At 35.2% G+C, this 17,464-nt stretch overlaps 1 protein-coding gene across 2 annotated transcripts in view; it reads left to right on the top strand.

Moving 5' to 3' along the window:
- Positions 1–17,464, top strand: part of PTGER3 (prostaglandin E receptor 3) — a 176,497-nt gene that overhangs the window by 25,978 nt on the left and 133,055 nt on the right. For both annotated transcript variants that reach the window (XM_077776415.1, XM_077776414.1), the window contains exon 2: positions 4,983–5,162. In XM_077776415.1, the coding sequence (XP_077632541.1) occupies positions 4,983–5,162 (180 nt within the window). The remainder of the gene's footprint in view (positions 1–4,982; positions 5,163–17,464) is intronic.

Genomic DNA, 17,464 nt, shown 5'->3' with positions numbered 1-17,464 from the left:
TTGTGCTGTCCAAGCACCCTGTTTTTTATTTGTCCCTTTCTCCTTGTAAGGGATTGAATTGGACTCCTAGGAAAAATGAATTCTACTAGAAATCTAGATATTCATGCCAAAGGTTTTCTTCCAAAGTCTGAATGTCTGAAAAATATTTGCAAAAATTGTAATCACTGTTTAGCTCCTTGAATACAGGAAAATCAACAGAAGGATGTCAATTTGCGTTTGTGTTCAAAATTAGACAGATTTGGGAGTCCTACTTCCATCCCTGCTGCCATTTGGAAATGACAGTATCATGCTTACCGCCTCTAATTGTAGTTATTGTCATATTGCACATCTCATGATTTCTGGGAAAAGCTAGAGTGTCTCTCCCCCTGAGCCAGCTATTGCTTACAGGGCTTGGTTTCATAATTTCATAATCACTGCATTGTCCATAGTAAATTATAGGAAATTACAGAGGACTAACCAGTGTAAGGCATATGAAACTTGTAATAGTCTAATAATAATTTAAAATTATAAGCCCCATAAAAACTTAATCAAGGAGGCCTGTGTTAAATGACTGAAATCCCATTTTAATTAGTAATTTTGTAAATTTTCCTAATTATAAGGAGTTGGACAATTTCAATTTTATATTAAAATCATTTTAGGGGCACCTGGGTGCCTCAGTCGGTTAAGCATCCAACTTTGGCCAGGTCATGATCTCACAGTTCGTGAGTTCGAGGCTCCCGTCGGGCTCTGAGCTGACAGGTCAGAGCCTGAAGCCTGCTTTGTATTCCATGTCTCCCTCTCTCTCTGCCCTCTCCCCCCACTCACATTCTGTCTCTCTCTCAAAAAATGAATAAACATTAAAAAGTATAAAAAATATTTTATATTAAGATATATTTTATTTTATACTAAAAAAATGAAAATGTAATTGAAGTGAGTTTTTAGATCATGCTAGACCAGGCCCAGAGCACCTCCTGAAAGATGGTAGGTGGCCAAATATATTTAATTATTGGATAAGGTGAGAGGTTAAAAGAGCTAGATATAACTTTTCCAATAGTTTATAAAAGGGAGAAAAAAGAATTAATAGGCATATGTTTCCTTAAAAGCAACCTAACTGAAAATATACTTTTATGCCTTTTAATCAAACACATGAAATCTAACTGATGTTACTAGAATAACAAGAATTCATTTTTACATGTCGCAAGTTTAGAAATTGAGATAATTTAAATAGGAGTTAGGATGAAGTTTACTTTGTTAAAAAAAAAAAAAAGTTTCCTAAGAAAAGTGAACAAAGAAAACAAGCTTGCTGAGATGTTTTAGCTATGAGAGACAGTAAATCATTTTCAAGCCACTTCCTCCGCATCCCTAAGCCGCATCTGTTGAGAGCTCACTCTGTGGGTGTATTACTTTTCCAGTGCAGTTCTCTAACAAATTGTTATACACCTAGAGGTGTAAAACAAGACTGATTTTTCTTACAATTCTGTATGTTAGAAGCCTGGCATGGGTCTCACTGAGTTAATCCCAAGGCTTCCACGGGGCTGCATTCCTTTCTAGAAGCTCTCAAGGAGATCAGAGACTGATGTCCTTACCTTTTTTCAGCTTCTAGAAGCCATCTCCATTCCTTAACTCACCTCCTGGTGAACACCTCTGTGTTCAAAACTGGCAATGTTGTATCTCTCTGACAATTCCTCTGCACACACATCTCCCTCTCCCCAGAGCTGGATAAAATTCTCAGGTTTTAAGGACTCACGTGGTTACACTAAGCATACCCAGGGACTCCAGGAGAGTCTCCCCATCTCAAGACCCTTATCATGAATCACATCTGCAAAGCCCTTTTGTCATATGTGAGAACATATTCACAGGTTCCAGGCATTGGGATGTAGATATCTTTTAGGGTCATCTGTGCATGCAGTGAGAGGTAGCATTCAGTTCACAAGACTATGAGCCAGCATCAGAAGATACTGACATAAATTTACTTATTTTATTTTATTTAAGTTTATAATCTTTTTAAAAAATTTAGTTCTTGTTTAATTTACATCCAAATTAGTTAGCATATGGTGCCACAATGATTTCAGGAGTAGATTCCTTAATGCCCCTTACCCATTGAGCCCATCGCCCCTCCCACAACCCCTCCAGCAAGCCTCTGTTTGTTCTCCACATTTAAAAGTCTTTTATATTTTTTCCTCACCCTGTTTTTATATTATTTTTGCTTCCCTTACCTATGTTCATCTGTTTTGTATCTTAAATTCCTCATATGAGTGAAGTCATATGATATTTGTCTTTCTCTGACTAATTTCGTTAGCATAATACCCTCCAGTTCCATCCGTGTTGTTGATGGCAAGATTTCATTCTTTTTGATTGCTGAGTAATATTCCATTGTATATATATACTATATCTTCTTTATCCATTCATCTGTCGATGGACATTTAGGCTCTTTCCATACTTTGACTATCGTTGGTGGATAATAATTCATGTTTATTAATGAAGGCAATTATCCCTTTAAATAAAAGACTTTCATAAATTGTTTGAAATATTTTTATGCACATACAACTTCTGAAATAATGTAATGATTATTTAATGGTAAATTATTATTTAATAGTAATAATTCCATTGCCTTCCACAAGTCTACGTACTTCACAGAATTTAATTATAATAACAATATATCTTTATACACATAAAGTACTTTATATTCTGTTTTCACCTAATTCTTATGTATACTATTATACAAATAAGCAATATTTTATAAAGCTTTAGATGTGTTTAGTTTCCTACTAGTATAGACAATGCTTCACTAAACATTGACTTATTTATATGGCTGTTTTGCTCTTACTGAATAAATCCCTTGGAAAAAATTACTTTGAAACAGTAAGAATATATGACACTCTGTGGGTTGTCTACCGATTCCCCTCTTCTTATTTGCTTATATAACCACAATTTTGCTCAGGTATTAGGTGGTAATGTGGTCAAGGACCATAATTTAAGCCCCAGGGGATGAATTTGTCCTATAAACAAAACCTGGAAATTTCTATTTCTTCTGCCAATGATTGGTTTAAGAATCTGTGGGTCAATTTGTCTAATAAGACCAAGTTGAAGTTTTTATAGCTGGTGAGGGTTTGATTGGAGCTGGAATTTGGTTAAGATGCTGAATCTGTCATGTGCTGACATCTGTATGCACCCTCTGGGTGTCTATTATTAATTACTACCATAGTTCAGATGACAGAAGGAGCTGAAGTAGGATGAGGTTGGACCAAGAGCAAAAGGCACTGAAGAGGATGAGACAAAAGAAGGATTCGAAGATAACGGACATGACTGTATAAGAAGCAAGTGCCATTCCTGGGATTGTGGGTTTGTGGTCCAGGGTGTTTTAGATGTTCAGAGATGTTGACTTGAATTGGAGATATGTGACCTAAGGACAGACATCCAAATAAGTGTGGGCCTCACAAGAGACCGTGGGTCCAATAGAATGGACTGTGAGCAACAAATGCAAGCCTCATATATAATTTTAAATTTTCTAGTAGTGACATTTTTAAAAACTAAAAAAAGTAATCCTGATTTTAATTATATATTTTATTTGACAATATATCAAAAATATTATCATTTCATTATATTATCATTACATATTCCAATGTCTCAGTTTGTTCTGACCACGTTTCAAGTGCTTAAGAGTCATGCAGCGCAATTAGAAAGATGAATTCAGGAGCCAGTTATAAAGTCAGTACCTTTCTTTGCCTGCTAATGTGAACCTGTGTTTGGGTTGTTTCTGGGTTTTTCGCTGTTGTGAATAACACTGGAATGAACAGCCCTATGCACAGCTCCTGGCACAGGGATCCGGGATGGTATATGCCTAGGAATAAGATTGCTGGCAGGTCACAGAGGAAATAGTGCTCAGTTTATTTTCCAAGGTGGGTGCCCCAGTTCACTTTCCAGATAATGGTGTGTAAAAGCGTCCTCATTCCTCCACATCCATACTAACACTTGGGAAAGTCTCATTTTTTCATTTTTGTCAAACTAGTGGGTGTAAAATGGTTTCTTATTTTCTCATAATTTGCACTTTTCTGATTACTAATGAGCTTGAATATCTTTTCAGAGGTATATGAACCTTCATTCTTTTCCTCTTCTGTAAAAAACCACAAATATTTGTTCATTCAAATATAAATATATTTATATGATATATGTCATATAATATATTCATATACATGTCATATTATCTATTTATTCATATATATTTATTGAGCACTATTTATTAAGTATTGGTCTAGTACTGGGAATATATTAGTGGGGAAAACAATAGTCTCAAATCCTGCCCTCCAGAAGTTTACATTCCAGTGTGTGTATATGTGAGGAGGGGAGATAAAGTAAAGCACCAGAGGTCAAGTGGGATTAGGAAAGCTTGTTGAAACCTGGCTCAGCCATTTTAACATCATTAAACCTTGGCAGCAACTGTGAAAAGGAGGCTGTAATGCTATCTATCTTAATATTTTATTAAATGCATATAAAGAACTCGACAGACCCCTGGCAAATTGTATGGATTCAGAAAATGCTAAAATAAGTATTATTTCCTCCTTTCATGCTTCTTCTTTTTTTTTCTATAATTTGCTTCAATTAGGACTACTAAAGTTTAAGATTAAATATGTTTTGGTTTGTTGAAGTGTTGGCTTTCATTAGAGTGTCCAACCCATCTGTACTTTCTGCAGCGAGACAGATGACTTTGGCTGATTTTGAAATGTGTTTTTTAGATTTCAAGCTCCTTAAATACCAAGGACCAAGAGTCTGAGAATATGTACTTTTTAAAAAGCTGCATTATGTCACATGCCAAAAATGAGGGGAAAAACTGTAGGAATGTCTTGTATTCATTCAGGACTGGGTCCTGTGAATATAAAATTTGCCCGAATTAATCATTTCAATCTAACAACCAATTTTCTGTAAGCTATGTGCAAAGTATTGTGCAGGGGAGATGCACGTGACCTTGTTAATCTTTGGAACAATTATCTGTCCCTCTTTCTTAGATAATGATGTTGAAAATGATCTTCAATCAGACATCAGTTGAGCACTGCAAGACACACACTGAAAAGCTGAAAGAATGCAACTTCTTCTTAATAGCTGTTCGCCTGGCTTCACTGAACCAGATCTTGGATCCCTGGGTTTATCTGCTGCTAAGAAAGATCCTTCTTCGAAAGTTTTGCCAGGTAGCAAATGCTGTCTCCAGCTGCTCTAATGATGGACAGAAAGGGCAGCCTATTTCATTATCCAATGAAATAATACAGACAGGAGCATGAAAGAGAACACCTAATCAACTTGCATGTTCACAGCTTTTGGCAACAAATAGCCCTAAACCTTACTGTGAATTTAGGCATCTTTGGCATGCCAGTGTTTATGCATTGAAGGAGAATTTTGATACAAGGCTAAATGGTCTCAGAAGCATAGATAATCCCCTGTGTGCCAAAAGTATTGAAACACAAACAAAGGAGAATATATTAACAACAGTCTAATGTTTTGGGGGTCTCTGCCATTTGTAGCTGAAAATGTGATTATTTATGAGATGAAAACATTTTTTTACAAATGATCTTGGTCTCCGGTGGGGGTAGGGAAAGTTAATATTCCAAGTATATTGAGTACATGGGGGACTGAATGCATAGATCATCACAGATAGGCAAAGACCTTGGTCTTCTGTATTCTCTTTCTTTCTCTCCATGTCAACTCTTCTCCCCGTACAGTTTTTAAAAAGTTGCGTTAGGATAAAAAAACGTATAATGTGTAAAAAAATTAGGTGGTATTGATGTCAGTATTGCTCAATATATAAATTATTTGCTGAACTTATAAAGTTTAAGTTTTGGTTGCATTGGTCATTAGGTTTACTCATTATCTAAATAAGAGCTAATTCCATTGATTTCAAATATGGCAGGATATGTGACTATCCAAATTACTAAATGTTCTTCTTTAATTCCTACAAGCCTGGATAAGAGTCATGAATCTGATCTTGAGAGTCAATGTAGCGGTTTTCAAAAATGCTAGTCAAGAACTGATTGGAGAACTAAATATAGGTACTGTGCTTAATTATCTCCCTCGATTTTTCCACCAAAAGTATTCACTAGTCTTCTGGATATCTAAATACTAACTCTGATTCTGGGACTAGCATATATTTTGAAGGTTCCATAAAGACTTTGGCCTATTTATAGAATAAGAAAATTTATAATGTTGACCCCTCACAGCACTTTCTCTGTTCTCTCTTTATCTGAATATTTATTATTGATATGTTTTTCTTATAGTTTACATGTGTACAGACCTTGATGGCTAAGCTTGATATGTTTTTTGGCACAAGCAGATGATTATATTAAGTTTTGAGAGTTGCACTTAAAAAAAAAAAAAGAATTTCCCCACAAACGCCACAATCTTTTAAGTTAGACCCATACAAAATGTTCTTTGTATTCTTTGGAGCACTCATTTTACGAACTCGTTAACATTTTCTCATGAAGATATTAATTTACAGCTTATCTTATTGCAGTCCTAGTTTTAGAAAACTTGAGATATAGTTTATACTGCTTTATAGTTCTATTTTCCCCCCTGTGTTTAGTAGGCATTTGAGGAAGAATCGACTTCAACAGGTACAATGTATGTATTAGGTTAATATGTAAACCACTCCAGGTCAGTCGGGAATAATCAATTTAAATCACTATGTTAAACCAAGTGAGAAAGAAGATCTGCTGAGACTGCCTCGGTAATTCATGATGGCTGTACTAGCCTACGTTTTAGAAAAAATGATGATAAATAACCTAATACTAAAGCCCCATTGTAAAATCTCTCTATGCTCTAGAATTGGGTTATCCTACAGGTCACCTCATGGAGAATTAGACAAAACTACCTCCTTTTTCAAGAAAACAAAAAGTGCACTTAAATGACCTTCTAGTAAAGAAGCTTTACATCTTGAATGGTTCTCCAGTCCTGGGTTATAATCAGATACACACACACACACACACACACACACACACACACACAGTATAAATTTAACTGCTATGAGTCATTGGGTTGTTCCTTCCAGCACCTAGTACAACACTTGAAATATAGAATGTGTTCAGTATGTATTCAGTGAATGAATGAATAAATGTCTGCCAAATTTCAGTGCATATCGGTGAGGCACCTGCCATATGATTGAAGTGCTTCATGCCATTGCAACCCAGCAAACCAATAAAGTGAATGATCTCTGCCTATTTAATTACAGAAATACAAATTTATCTTCAAATGTGTAGTATCATATTGCTGTACAACAAAGTGCTTATTTGTATTAATAATTTAAGAGACTGATACTTCCAAATGGTAATGGAGATTACTGTCAAAGAAATACCACTTTTCATCAAAGCACAGAAATACATAAAGACAAAACAGCCTTGAACTTACCCTTAATGACAAAATAAGTATCTGCCCAGTGATACATGGTAGGAGTGGACAAATAGCAGCTTTTGAACAAGGTTGAACAAGGTTGGAGAAGGAAAAATTATGTAAATGGCATGTGTTTTGTTATTGAGGCAGCCGTTTGTTCGTCCAGAGAAAACCAAATAAGAAATGTAAGTCCCAAATGATTTTAGCCTTTGGATGATAGTTGAGGTTAGACTTCAGAGATGTGTGCAGAGGCCCTAGGTGTGGTTAGGAAGCAGACGTCTAAAGTCACTGTAGAAGAACCTATGTTTCCAAATTTATTTATTGGCCTTTAACTTCATTCTCATATACTTAATTGATCTATGTATATATATCTGAGCAGGAAAAGAAAATGTGTGCATAAATTATGACAATTCCTAACTTGACAGTATTGGTTAAAAAAAAATAGAGGCCTAAGAAACTACATGGGAAGTGACAGTGCAATGTAGAAATATATGTATAATCGGCGATTGTACGTTTTACAAAGCAGTGCTGATTTTCTAAATGATGAGTTTATACAGTATGCTGTGTCATAGAAGAGAATGATGACATGCTGCCCGGTAAGAATATTTTACTTTTCAAATAAAATCAATGTGATGGATATCTTAAAACTATTTAAATGGAAGAAACAAAATGTGTTAAGATTTACCAAATTTACCTAATGCTGTATATCAAGGTCTTCTAAGTAAATATGTTTAATTATGACAGATTTAAATGACTGAATCAAAAAATGAACATATATTTCTACTTAACACTTCTTTATTGCATAAAAGATCTCTTGACCATGTTATAGAATAAAATTGAGTAAGCTCATGTAAAGTTAGCTTTAAGAGACGCCAGGGCCATGCTGATACTGAGTATGGCCTGACTAGAAACTGACAAATCAGTATTTTTGAAAGGTGGTCAATCTATGGCAATAGTCTAATAATAGATTTTCAAGTGAATTAGACCTTTTATTTATTGATACTTTTTATATTTTGTTGGTTTTGACTCCTAATTTGTGATTAGCCTTCAGTCTCTCCATTCAACAATCACTTAATAGTTCTTTGGTATTGGGATTAAACCAGACACAGAAAGTAAAAACATTTTGATCTTTGAAATTATAGGCATATATATTGCCTGCTTATTTTTTAATCCTTTAGCCTCGAAAGCGTCTCTTGAAATAAACAAGATACCATAAGATGAGTGACACAGAAAGACTGCAGAGTATTTATTCCTACAAACAGATAAAAGTTTAATATGAAAAAATTAAAATTTCTATGATTTACCCGTGTGAAAAGTTTAGAATCACATGAAATATGCAGTGATGCTGTTTATTGCTATTTTGTGCTTGCAAATGTCTCAAAATCTGCTAAAATTGAGGCTTAAATAAAAGTTCAGAATTGTTCAATGAATGAGATTATATCATTAAAAAAATATGAAGACCATTTAATACTGTGGCTATGTCCAGAGGACCATTTTCTGAGTTGCAATAAAATTCTGATAAGAGGTGGCACATATCTGTGATGTTTTCTGACATAGGTTTTGATAGAGCCAATTTACAAAATTTGAGAATCAGCCTAAAATGCACGTGCACATTTGTTAATAACTGTATCAGCTAGGTATTCTAACTATTCTAGTGAACAGGCAGTGATTACATATGAAGCATGAAACAGAGAATTAGGGGAAATTGTAAAATTAAAACTCCATTATATTAGCATTTATATGGATACCAGTTTCATAAGAAAGTTCATTCAGCTGAATTACTCCTGCCCAAAAGGTTTCAGTTTCAATGTTACAAGGAATTCACATCTACAGTGATCAAGGATAATCTTTCACGTGTCCTCCCTGAATGCCTCTTTTGGATTGAGCCCACCTTGAATAAAACTGAAGAAAGTATAAAGAATAGTGCAGGGTGACCTTGCTCTCAAAGTGACAGAAGGGAAAACAGACTATGCCTATCCTTGAAAGACTTTAACAAGTCTAGAATCAAAGAATTTCTGTTTCACAAGGAGATAACAATTCATTTTAAGGCCAGATGGAAAGATGTCTTCACTCCATACTACTTAATATGTCCTTTCTCACTTGTCCCTGTTCTCCACTCTTTTAAGGAATGAAAGAACATAGCATTTTTACTTTATATATTCTCTATTTTATAATTCCTTAAACAAAGATTCTTTTTAAAGTTTTAAAACTCATACAAGGTGAATTGTAAATCATTACATTATGATACCATAAGCTGAGTATATTTTGATTCTCTAGAAAAACAACTCAACCAGGTGTATACTTTATTCATTTATATATCACACATTTTCTTCATTGAGAATGAAGATTATTTTATTTTCAGGAGTTTTAAATCAATTGGTTGCATATTGTCAGCAACCAAATATTTACTGGATTATATATTTTTTCTTTAAGAAAGATACTGTCACCCTAAACCCCTTGCTTCCAGTTTGTCTATTCATTTTCTCAGCAGAGAGAAAATAACAGAGATATTTACTGTTGGTGAAACTGGGACTGTTTTTAAGAGGATAGAGAACAGCTTTGTATGGTTAGTATGCTTTTGCCCTAATACATGAAACGGATCTAAGTCTGTTTCCTACTAAGTCTGTTTCGATGGTGAAGCGCTATTATGGGAGTAAAGGTAGGAAGGAAAGAGATCATCATGAGGAACAAAATCACACTTTTCAAGCTTTTTGAACATTTGGGAGATGATTCCACCTCTGAAGTCGTTTTCACAAGTGCAGCTCTTAAATTCTTTTGTCAATTGCTTTAGAAACAGAATATGTTGGCCTTTTAATAAAAGTGAATCAGATATCTAGACAAAAGGCAGCCAATCATCAAACTTTAATAGTATTTAAAAATAGTTTCTTGATATATTTTCAGCTTGTATAGAAATCAAAGCTGTAATGTTAAGCAGAGAAAAATGTACATGACTTATACTCCAGTAAGGTACTGAAAGGTACTTATGTGGAATAGGCAAGGAGGGGAGTGGGGTAGAAAATGTAAAACATGGAGGAAACGTACATTTCCAACTTGTTAAAATTCTTCATCCTTTCAGACCATTCCGCAGAATCAAAGAATTGATTGTCTCAACTGACAGTTGAGTGTCAGTGAGAGAAAGCAAAGAGTGGCCAGTGTTCTTTTCTGTATGAGCGGGTGTTCAGTTCACTTAAGTCCTCATTGACTGCTAAGTTCTCTTCTTTCCATATATATACATATATATGGAAGATATATGAAATTTATATATTTATACATATTTATTCATATATATATATGAAATATTTTATTTTCTCCCTCTTTTACCAAATGTTTATGTACAAATAAAGTTGAACATTTCTTTACACAGACAAATTAAAAATAGGCATTGATTATCTTCATCTGTTTACAATAAATGAGTGTAAGTACTACTTACGTGGTATATTTAAGTAAGAATTGAAATCGTTAGCACTTTAATCAGTAATGGAAAGCTCAGTATAGAAAGTGTATGTTTCTCCATCTCTCCCACTCAGCATCCTATTCCTACACACTTGGTTAAGTGGGAACATATACTTTTGTCATCTCTGTGTAAAGTTTTTTTTGAGATACCTAAGTATAGTTAAGCATATCTTCCAGTATATTTCAAAGGCTGGTCTTCAGTATTGTGGAGAGTAAAAGAGCCTATGAAAACTACACCAAAGTTTTGATGGCATTCAAGTCATAGCTAGTCTGTGTATTTAATAAATGTATGTTTTTTTATGTTGTGTTTGTCAATGGAAAATAAAGTTGAATGTTCTGAAATGTTCCTGTCTTTTTTTCCTGATGCCAACTATTGCCAGGAATATTTTATTTATAATTGTGATAAGTGTTTTGCTGATATCCTATTTGACGAGCTTTGTCAAATAAAAGCACAATGTAATATGCAACCGCAGTATACTAACTGGATGATTGTACCATTTTGTTTTATATTCCAAAGTCGTGTACAGTACAGATTATCATCGATTTACTGTAGATCTGAGGTCCTCTTTTCCCATTTTCAACATGATATCTATTCATGTTATAATCCCAGAGTTTTTGTTTGTAATACAAAAGCACATTTATAAATTATTCTCAGTTTAGTTCAACCTCTTTTTTTTGTGGGTTCTATTGTAATCTACAGGCAGTCAACCAAGGAATTGTCTTTGTTTGTAGTCAAATCCTTTGATAGCTTTGTACCTGGGTATTGGTGTAGGCTGATTATTGGTAGAAACAAATGTTAGGCTGCCCCAGTACCCTGTTCTATGTGCTCATTGAGGTCAAACTACCTCGTCCTTCTTGAGTGAAGGAAGATGTTCTGTAGAATATAGGTTGTTAAGCCAAACTCATAAAAGTAGCACATCAGGCTTGCCCTCCTTCATAGGAAAGGTATTTAGCGAGAGCTGTGTCCATGGTTTCTCCCATGGGGTCCTAGGCTTCCAGCCAGGTCTGATGGTCTCTATAGCATTTACTCTGTTACCTTCTGTTAACCAGAAATACCACAACAATGTAGAACCTAATGCCATAAAATGAATCATTACCCAGTCAGACATGGAGTTAGACATCCTTAGATATCCTTAGAGGTTGTTATATTAACTCATAACAGTTTTGAGTAAATCCAGTTTGGAAGTTGGATACTCAGAATCCAAGCCAGTCCTCTGGGCTTATTCTTTCCTTCAACATGTGTCATGTGCCAAGCATTCTGGTTGGTGTTAATACACAAGGGTTTTTTTTTTCCTAAAAAATCAGCTTTCAATGAATTTATAATCTAGTAGAGAAATGGGAAATAATTGATCAGAGGTGCTATTAGAGTAAGCATAAGAGGGAGGTGATGCTAAAATAGGAAATCATTTCCTGTAGGAGATGACATTTAACCTGCATTTTGGAGAAAGGAGTTGGTGTTAGTTGGGAAGGGGAGGGCATTTTGCCCCAAATTACAATTTCCAAAGCATTCAAACTAACTACATTTTAGTACCCCTGTGAGTAGTATAGGTCTAAATAGAGCAGATATCTATAACTTCCTCTCAGAATGAGCAAGAGTGTCATGAGCTTAGGGCAGGATTTCTCCACCTCAGCCCCTCAGCACAATGGGCCAAATAATTCTTTGTTATGGGGGGCTGTCCAGTGCTTTGTAGGTTGTTTAACAGGATCCCTGGCCTCTACCCACTAGATACTAGTAATACTTCTCTAGCTATGACAATCAGAAATCAGACATTGCCAAATATACAAGTATACTAATTGCTCCCAGATGAGAGGCCCCTGCTTTAGGGCAAGGGCCATGACCATTGAGACACATAGCTATGCATCCGTGGGATTGAAGGATAAGGCCTCTGTGGGATCTTGGATCCGTTCTGGCACTTCCCGAAGTGGCAGGCACTAGAATGCCAGTTTGTGTCTGACTGCACAAAAATGTGGCGCTACCACTACAACAATGCCTGGATCACCATGGGCCCTGATCCACTTCCATAATCACATAAACCTATTCACAAATAAGGAGGTACAATTTCTTAGAAAGTATCATCTTTCTATTGATGTCTCCAATCCTTATTTTGTTCTTGATAAGAGGCCCCGGGGTTGTATGTCTCTCAAAGGGATATCTAAAGGGAATGAATCCATTTCTCCCAGGACCTTTAAAAGTCTGTGATAATCCCTCTTAAGTTCACACTTCCAGACACTTGCTTTGGAAAGAAAGAACTAATTTATGGGATTTTTGCATACTTGGTCTGTGTAACAGAGCCGTAGCAACTTTATTTAATCTGAAAGATGATTTTTATCAAAGAGCAGTCCAACTCTGGGCAAATGTCTCTTTTTTGGCCTGTGTTTTTTTTTCCTGAGTTCATGCCAAGCTGTAGTACTCCAGGCATAGAGCTATTACCACACATTTTGAAGACAAAGTTTAATCATTATCTCTATGACTAACACTTAAGCCTCTGGTTTGTATGGAAAGGGGGTTGAAAAATTTAAAGCCCAAATCTGACAAAAAAGTTAGAGCAAGAGTATTCATTAGTCTATTGGAAATTTCTGATGCCAAGTAAGCTAGGCCTATGGATAATCAGTGTTCGTCTAATAATCGTATACAATATTGAAAAGAAGGCTTTGAATATAATGTATAAGATTGTTTCCATTTTGTTTCAAAAAGAACATTGGAGGAACCTAATTCTGAAACCATTACCACCAATTGGAGCCTTTTAAAATTAAATTTAACTAGAACACAGCTGGTAGAACACTGGCTTTTAACTACTTTGGGATCAGAAGCCCTTCTGATAATCAGATGAAAGGAATGGATCCCTCCTCACAAAAAGCATGCAGAATTTTTACACTGTGCCAGAGACTGTATAGCCCTCCTTAATTCTGTCTGTGGACGTCTTAGAAATTTATGGACACAGGTTAGGAATTCTCACTGTGAGAGAGTCTTTATGATTCAAGGAACATCATGACTTTCCATGTTTGGTTAGAAAGCTAAAATCTAAAACTGAAGCTAAGTCAATATAATTATTGCCCTGTGAATGCCAAAATTGCCTGACATCTCATTAAAGGCCCATAATAGTAAACCAACATAATCAGGGATAGAATTATTAAAAGAGGAGCTGCAATCAATATTAATTATTGTCGTCACATGGGTAAAAGAAAACAACACAATCCTGACCAGAAGAGGGGCAGTGTAGACTACTCACCAAAAACGGGTCAAAAGTAAAATGATTATTATTTTTTAATTACAAGTACTTCAGTGATGCATTTGCCTTACAACAAAGAGCTGGCTTCAGTTTTCCTTTGTGCTGACCCAGCAAGAAAGATTTAAAATGAAGCTATTTGAAAGTCAATAAAAAAATTTACTCCACCTGAAAAGTGCAATATGGGATACACAAATAGCTAAATGGTTAGAATATAACTTTCTGTTATTTTCTATTATGTAACTTTATGTTATTATGTTACATGTATGTATGGATACATACATATTTACACTTCTGCACGTACTACATCTTTGCCTGCAATTTAGAACCAAGGCAGCACAGAGGACCTTAATGATTGAATCCTTTCATCGAAAATGCAAGGCGTACACTTACAGATCTTCTTACAAATGTAAAATTAATGAGGCTTTAAGCCAACACTTTAAGCTATTAGTAAAATGCTCTATTGATGTTTATAGTTTGTATTTCTCTACAGGGAAATGTCTGGAGCAACTAATGACATTTATCTTTGGATTTTTCTAGCCTTATTGAGGAAGATGGAAATGAGATCTTAAAACACTGAAGTATTTGTCTGTTGGAAGCTACTCTTTGATACCAAACCAGCCTCCATTCTAGATGAATGTACATTAATTGGATAGCAGTATAAGATGGGCATAAAATTGCAAGTGGATTTTCATCAGTCGGTGGTTTAGAATCTTCTCTCTTAGAAGATCTCATGAAAATCCAGTTTTAGAGGAAAAGCTATTTATATTTATTTTCAACAATCCTTGACTATTTAAACATTTTTTTGCCTAGAATTTTTAAGAACTGTGGTGACAAAATTAATTTTTAGTTCAAAACTTTTGGAGAAGTAATATTGATCATTACGAAGCTCTGAAGAGGAATCACTGCCTTAATGGTGCCACCCTAATTAGATGTGCATGGCCCTTTATCCTTAGCCCAGATTTTTCTCTTCACAGTGGCCATCTTGAGTATTCCTGTTACTATCCCTTCAGCAGAATTTTCATTGAAAATAAATAATTTGTTAATTTTATTAATATTGACCACTGCTAAGATATTAGATATTTAATTTAAAATATTTTAAAGTATTTTTTAAAAAAAATATTTCACCAAAATGCTCTACAAAATTTTTTAGGTCATAATGAAAAAGAAAAATTTCCAACATTGGGAAAGCAGTCAGGACACTTATGCCTAATTATCTGATTTGCTATTCACTGGTTATTTGCCCTTGACAAGTCAGTAAATGTCTCTGAATTGAATTTTCTCATCAGCAAAACATTAGTAGGAATAAATAAGATAAGGCACTTTTGAAAGCACTATACAACTAGTTGATGGTTAATATTACTTTATTATCCTCACTTCACTGATGGAACATTGAAAATTAATTACAATATTCTCATATCAAGCAACTATAGTACTGTCTTGCTAATTTGGTATTGGGCATTCTCCAGAACATGCAAGTGATATTAGAAGACGAATTCCAGTCCCATATAGGGTGTGTATGTTTAGGAGAAATATACGGCTTCATTTAAGTTTAATTGCCTCATTTGTATGATCAGGGTTGGTCTATCTTTGTGGCATCTTCTAATTTAAAAACATGATTCTCCTTTCTCTTTGGAATGTGATGAAGCTAATCTTGTCAACTAAACACACACAAGTTTTTTTCTTCTGAATCTTGAAAAATAGCTCATAGGATCCCTCTGGGAGACAGAGATAGGAAGCCCCATAAGATGTTTCTGTTCCCTTTTTCTCTAAGAAGAATTTTTAGGTTCTTGTTCTCCATCTCCTTCAAGATTGTTCTCTTTTCTCAACCAAATCATGATATCCTTAAATACAGGGGCCACACCTTCTGCTTGTTAAGGCTTTCTGCTTGCTTTCACTTTGCTCTTCATCCAAACTACCAAATCCTAGTTTGTGTTGTAGGTATCTTATTTACTTCTTTATTTTGGCTAATGAAATATCACAAAGATTAAGTCATGTAGATTTTCATATGCTTGGGCTTATCAGTGTGTGTTTGTGTGTGTGTCTATATATGTGATATCCATTACATCTCAAATGTGTATTTCTTTTTTAAAAATTTTATTAAGTGTTTTATTTTAATTCCAGGATAGTTAACATACAGTGTTATATAGTTTCAGGTGTACAATATAATGACTCAACAATTCTATATATCATTCACTGCTCGTCTCATCCTCTCTGCCACCTCCACTCTGAGGTTTATTTTCTTTAGCTAAGAGTCTGTTTCTTGGTTTGTCTCTATTTTTTCCCCCTTTGTTTTTGTTTACATTTGTTTTGCTTCTTAAAGTCCACATATGAGTGAAATCATATGGCATTTGTCTTTCTCTGACTGACTTATTTCACTTAGCATAATACTCTCTAGCTCCATCCATGTTGTTGCAACTGGCAAGACTTCATACTTTTTTATGGCTGAATAATATTCCGGTGTGTGTGTGTGTGTGTGTGTGTGTGTGTGTGTGTGCGTGTGTGTACATCTGCTTTATCTATTCATCTGTCAATGGGCACTTGGGCTGCTCCCATAATTAAGCTTTTGCAGATAATGTTGTAATAAACATAAGGATGCATGTGTCTGTTTGAATTAGTGTTCTGTATTCTTTGGGTAAATACTTAGCAGTGGAATTACTGGATCACAGGCTAGTTCTATTTTTAATTTTTAAAAAATTTTTTAATGTTTTATTTATTTCTAGGAGAGAGAGAGAGAGAGACAGCGTGAGCAGGGGAGGGTCAGAGAGAGAGGGAGTCACAGACTCTGAAACAGGCTCCAGGCTCTGAGGTGGCTGTCAGCACAGAGCCCGACGCGGGGCTCGAACCCACGAACCACGAGATCATGACCTAAGCGAAAGTCGGACCCTTAACTGACTAAGCCACCCAGGTGCCCCCTATTTTTAATTTTTTGAGGAGTGTCCATAGTGTTTTCTACAGTGTGTGCACCAGTTTGCAATCCTACCAACAGCGCGCAAGGATTCCATTTTCTCCACATCCTCCCCAACACTTGTTTCTTGTGTTGTTGATTTTAGTCATTCTGACAGGTGTGAGTGTGGGGTGGTATCTCATTGTAACCTATCTGGTAGTCTTTACCCCCTTTAGAATCCTGGGTTTCTCTGCCATTGACCCTTTTGCCTTTCTTTTTTTTTAATTAGATACCCTGTTTTCTAGATCCTGTGTCTGGAATTATTTCTGGAATTATGCACTCATTTTGAACACACTTTTTTAAAATGGGATTTTCAGTAGAAAAAAAGGAATCGAACCAGAAAAGAAAAGAGAATGATTTTCAGTAGACATGAACACTGACAATAATGGTGTTAATAACTATAGTGGCAGGTGTCATTTTATGAGCAACTATACTTTGCAAATGCTATCAGATGCTCATGCCAATACCACAAGGTAGATATTATTAT

The sequence above is a fragment of the Crocuta crocuta genome, unplaced genomic scaffold (genome assembly GCF_008692635.1).
Source record: "Crocuta crocuta isolate KB4526 unplaced genomic scaffold, BGI_CrCroc_1.0 scaffold342, whole genome shotgun sequence".
NCBI classification, from domain to species: domain Eukaryota; kingdom Metazoa; phylum Chordata; class Mammalia; order Carnivora; family Hyaenidae; genus Crocuta; species Crocuta crocuta.
The sequence above is the reverse complement of the archived record's forward strand: the minus strand, read 5'-3'. Positions and strand labels throughout refer to the sequence as shown.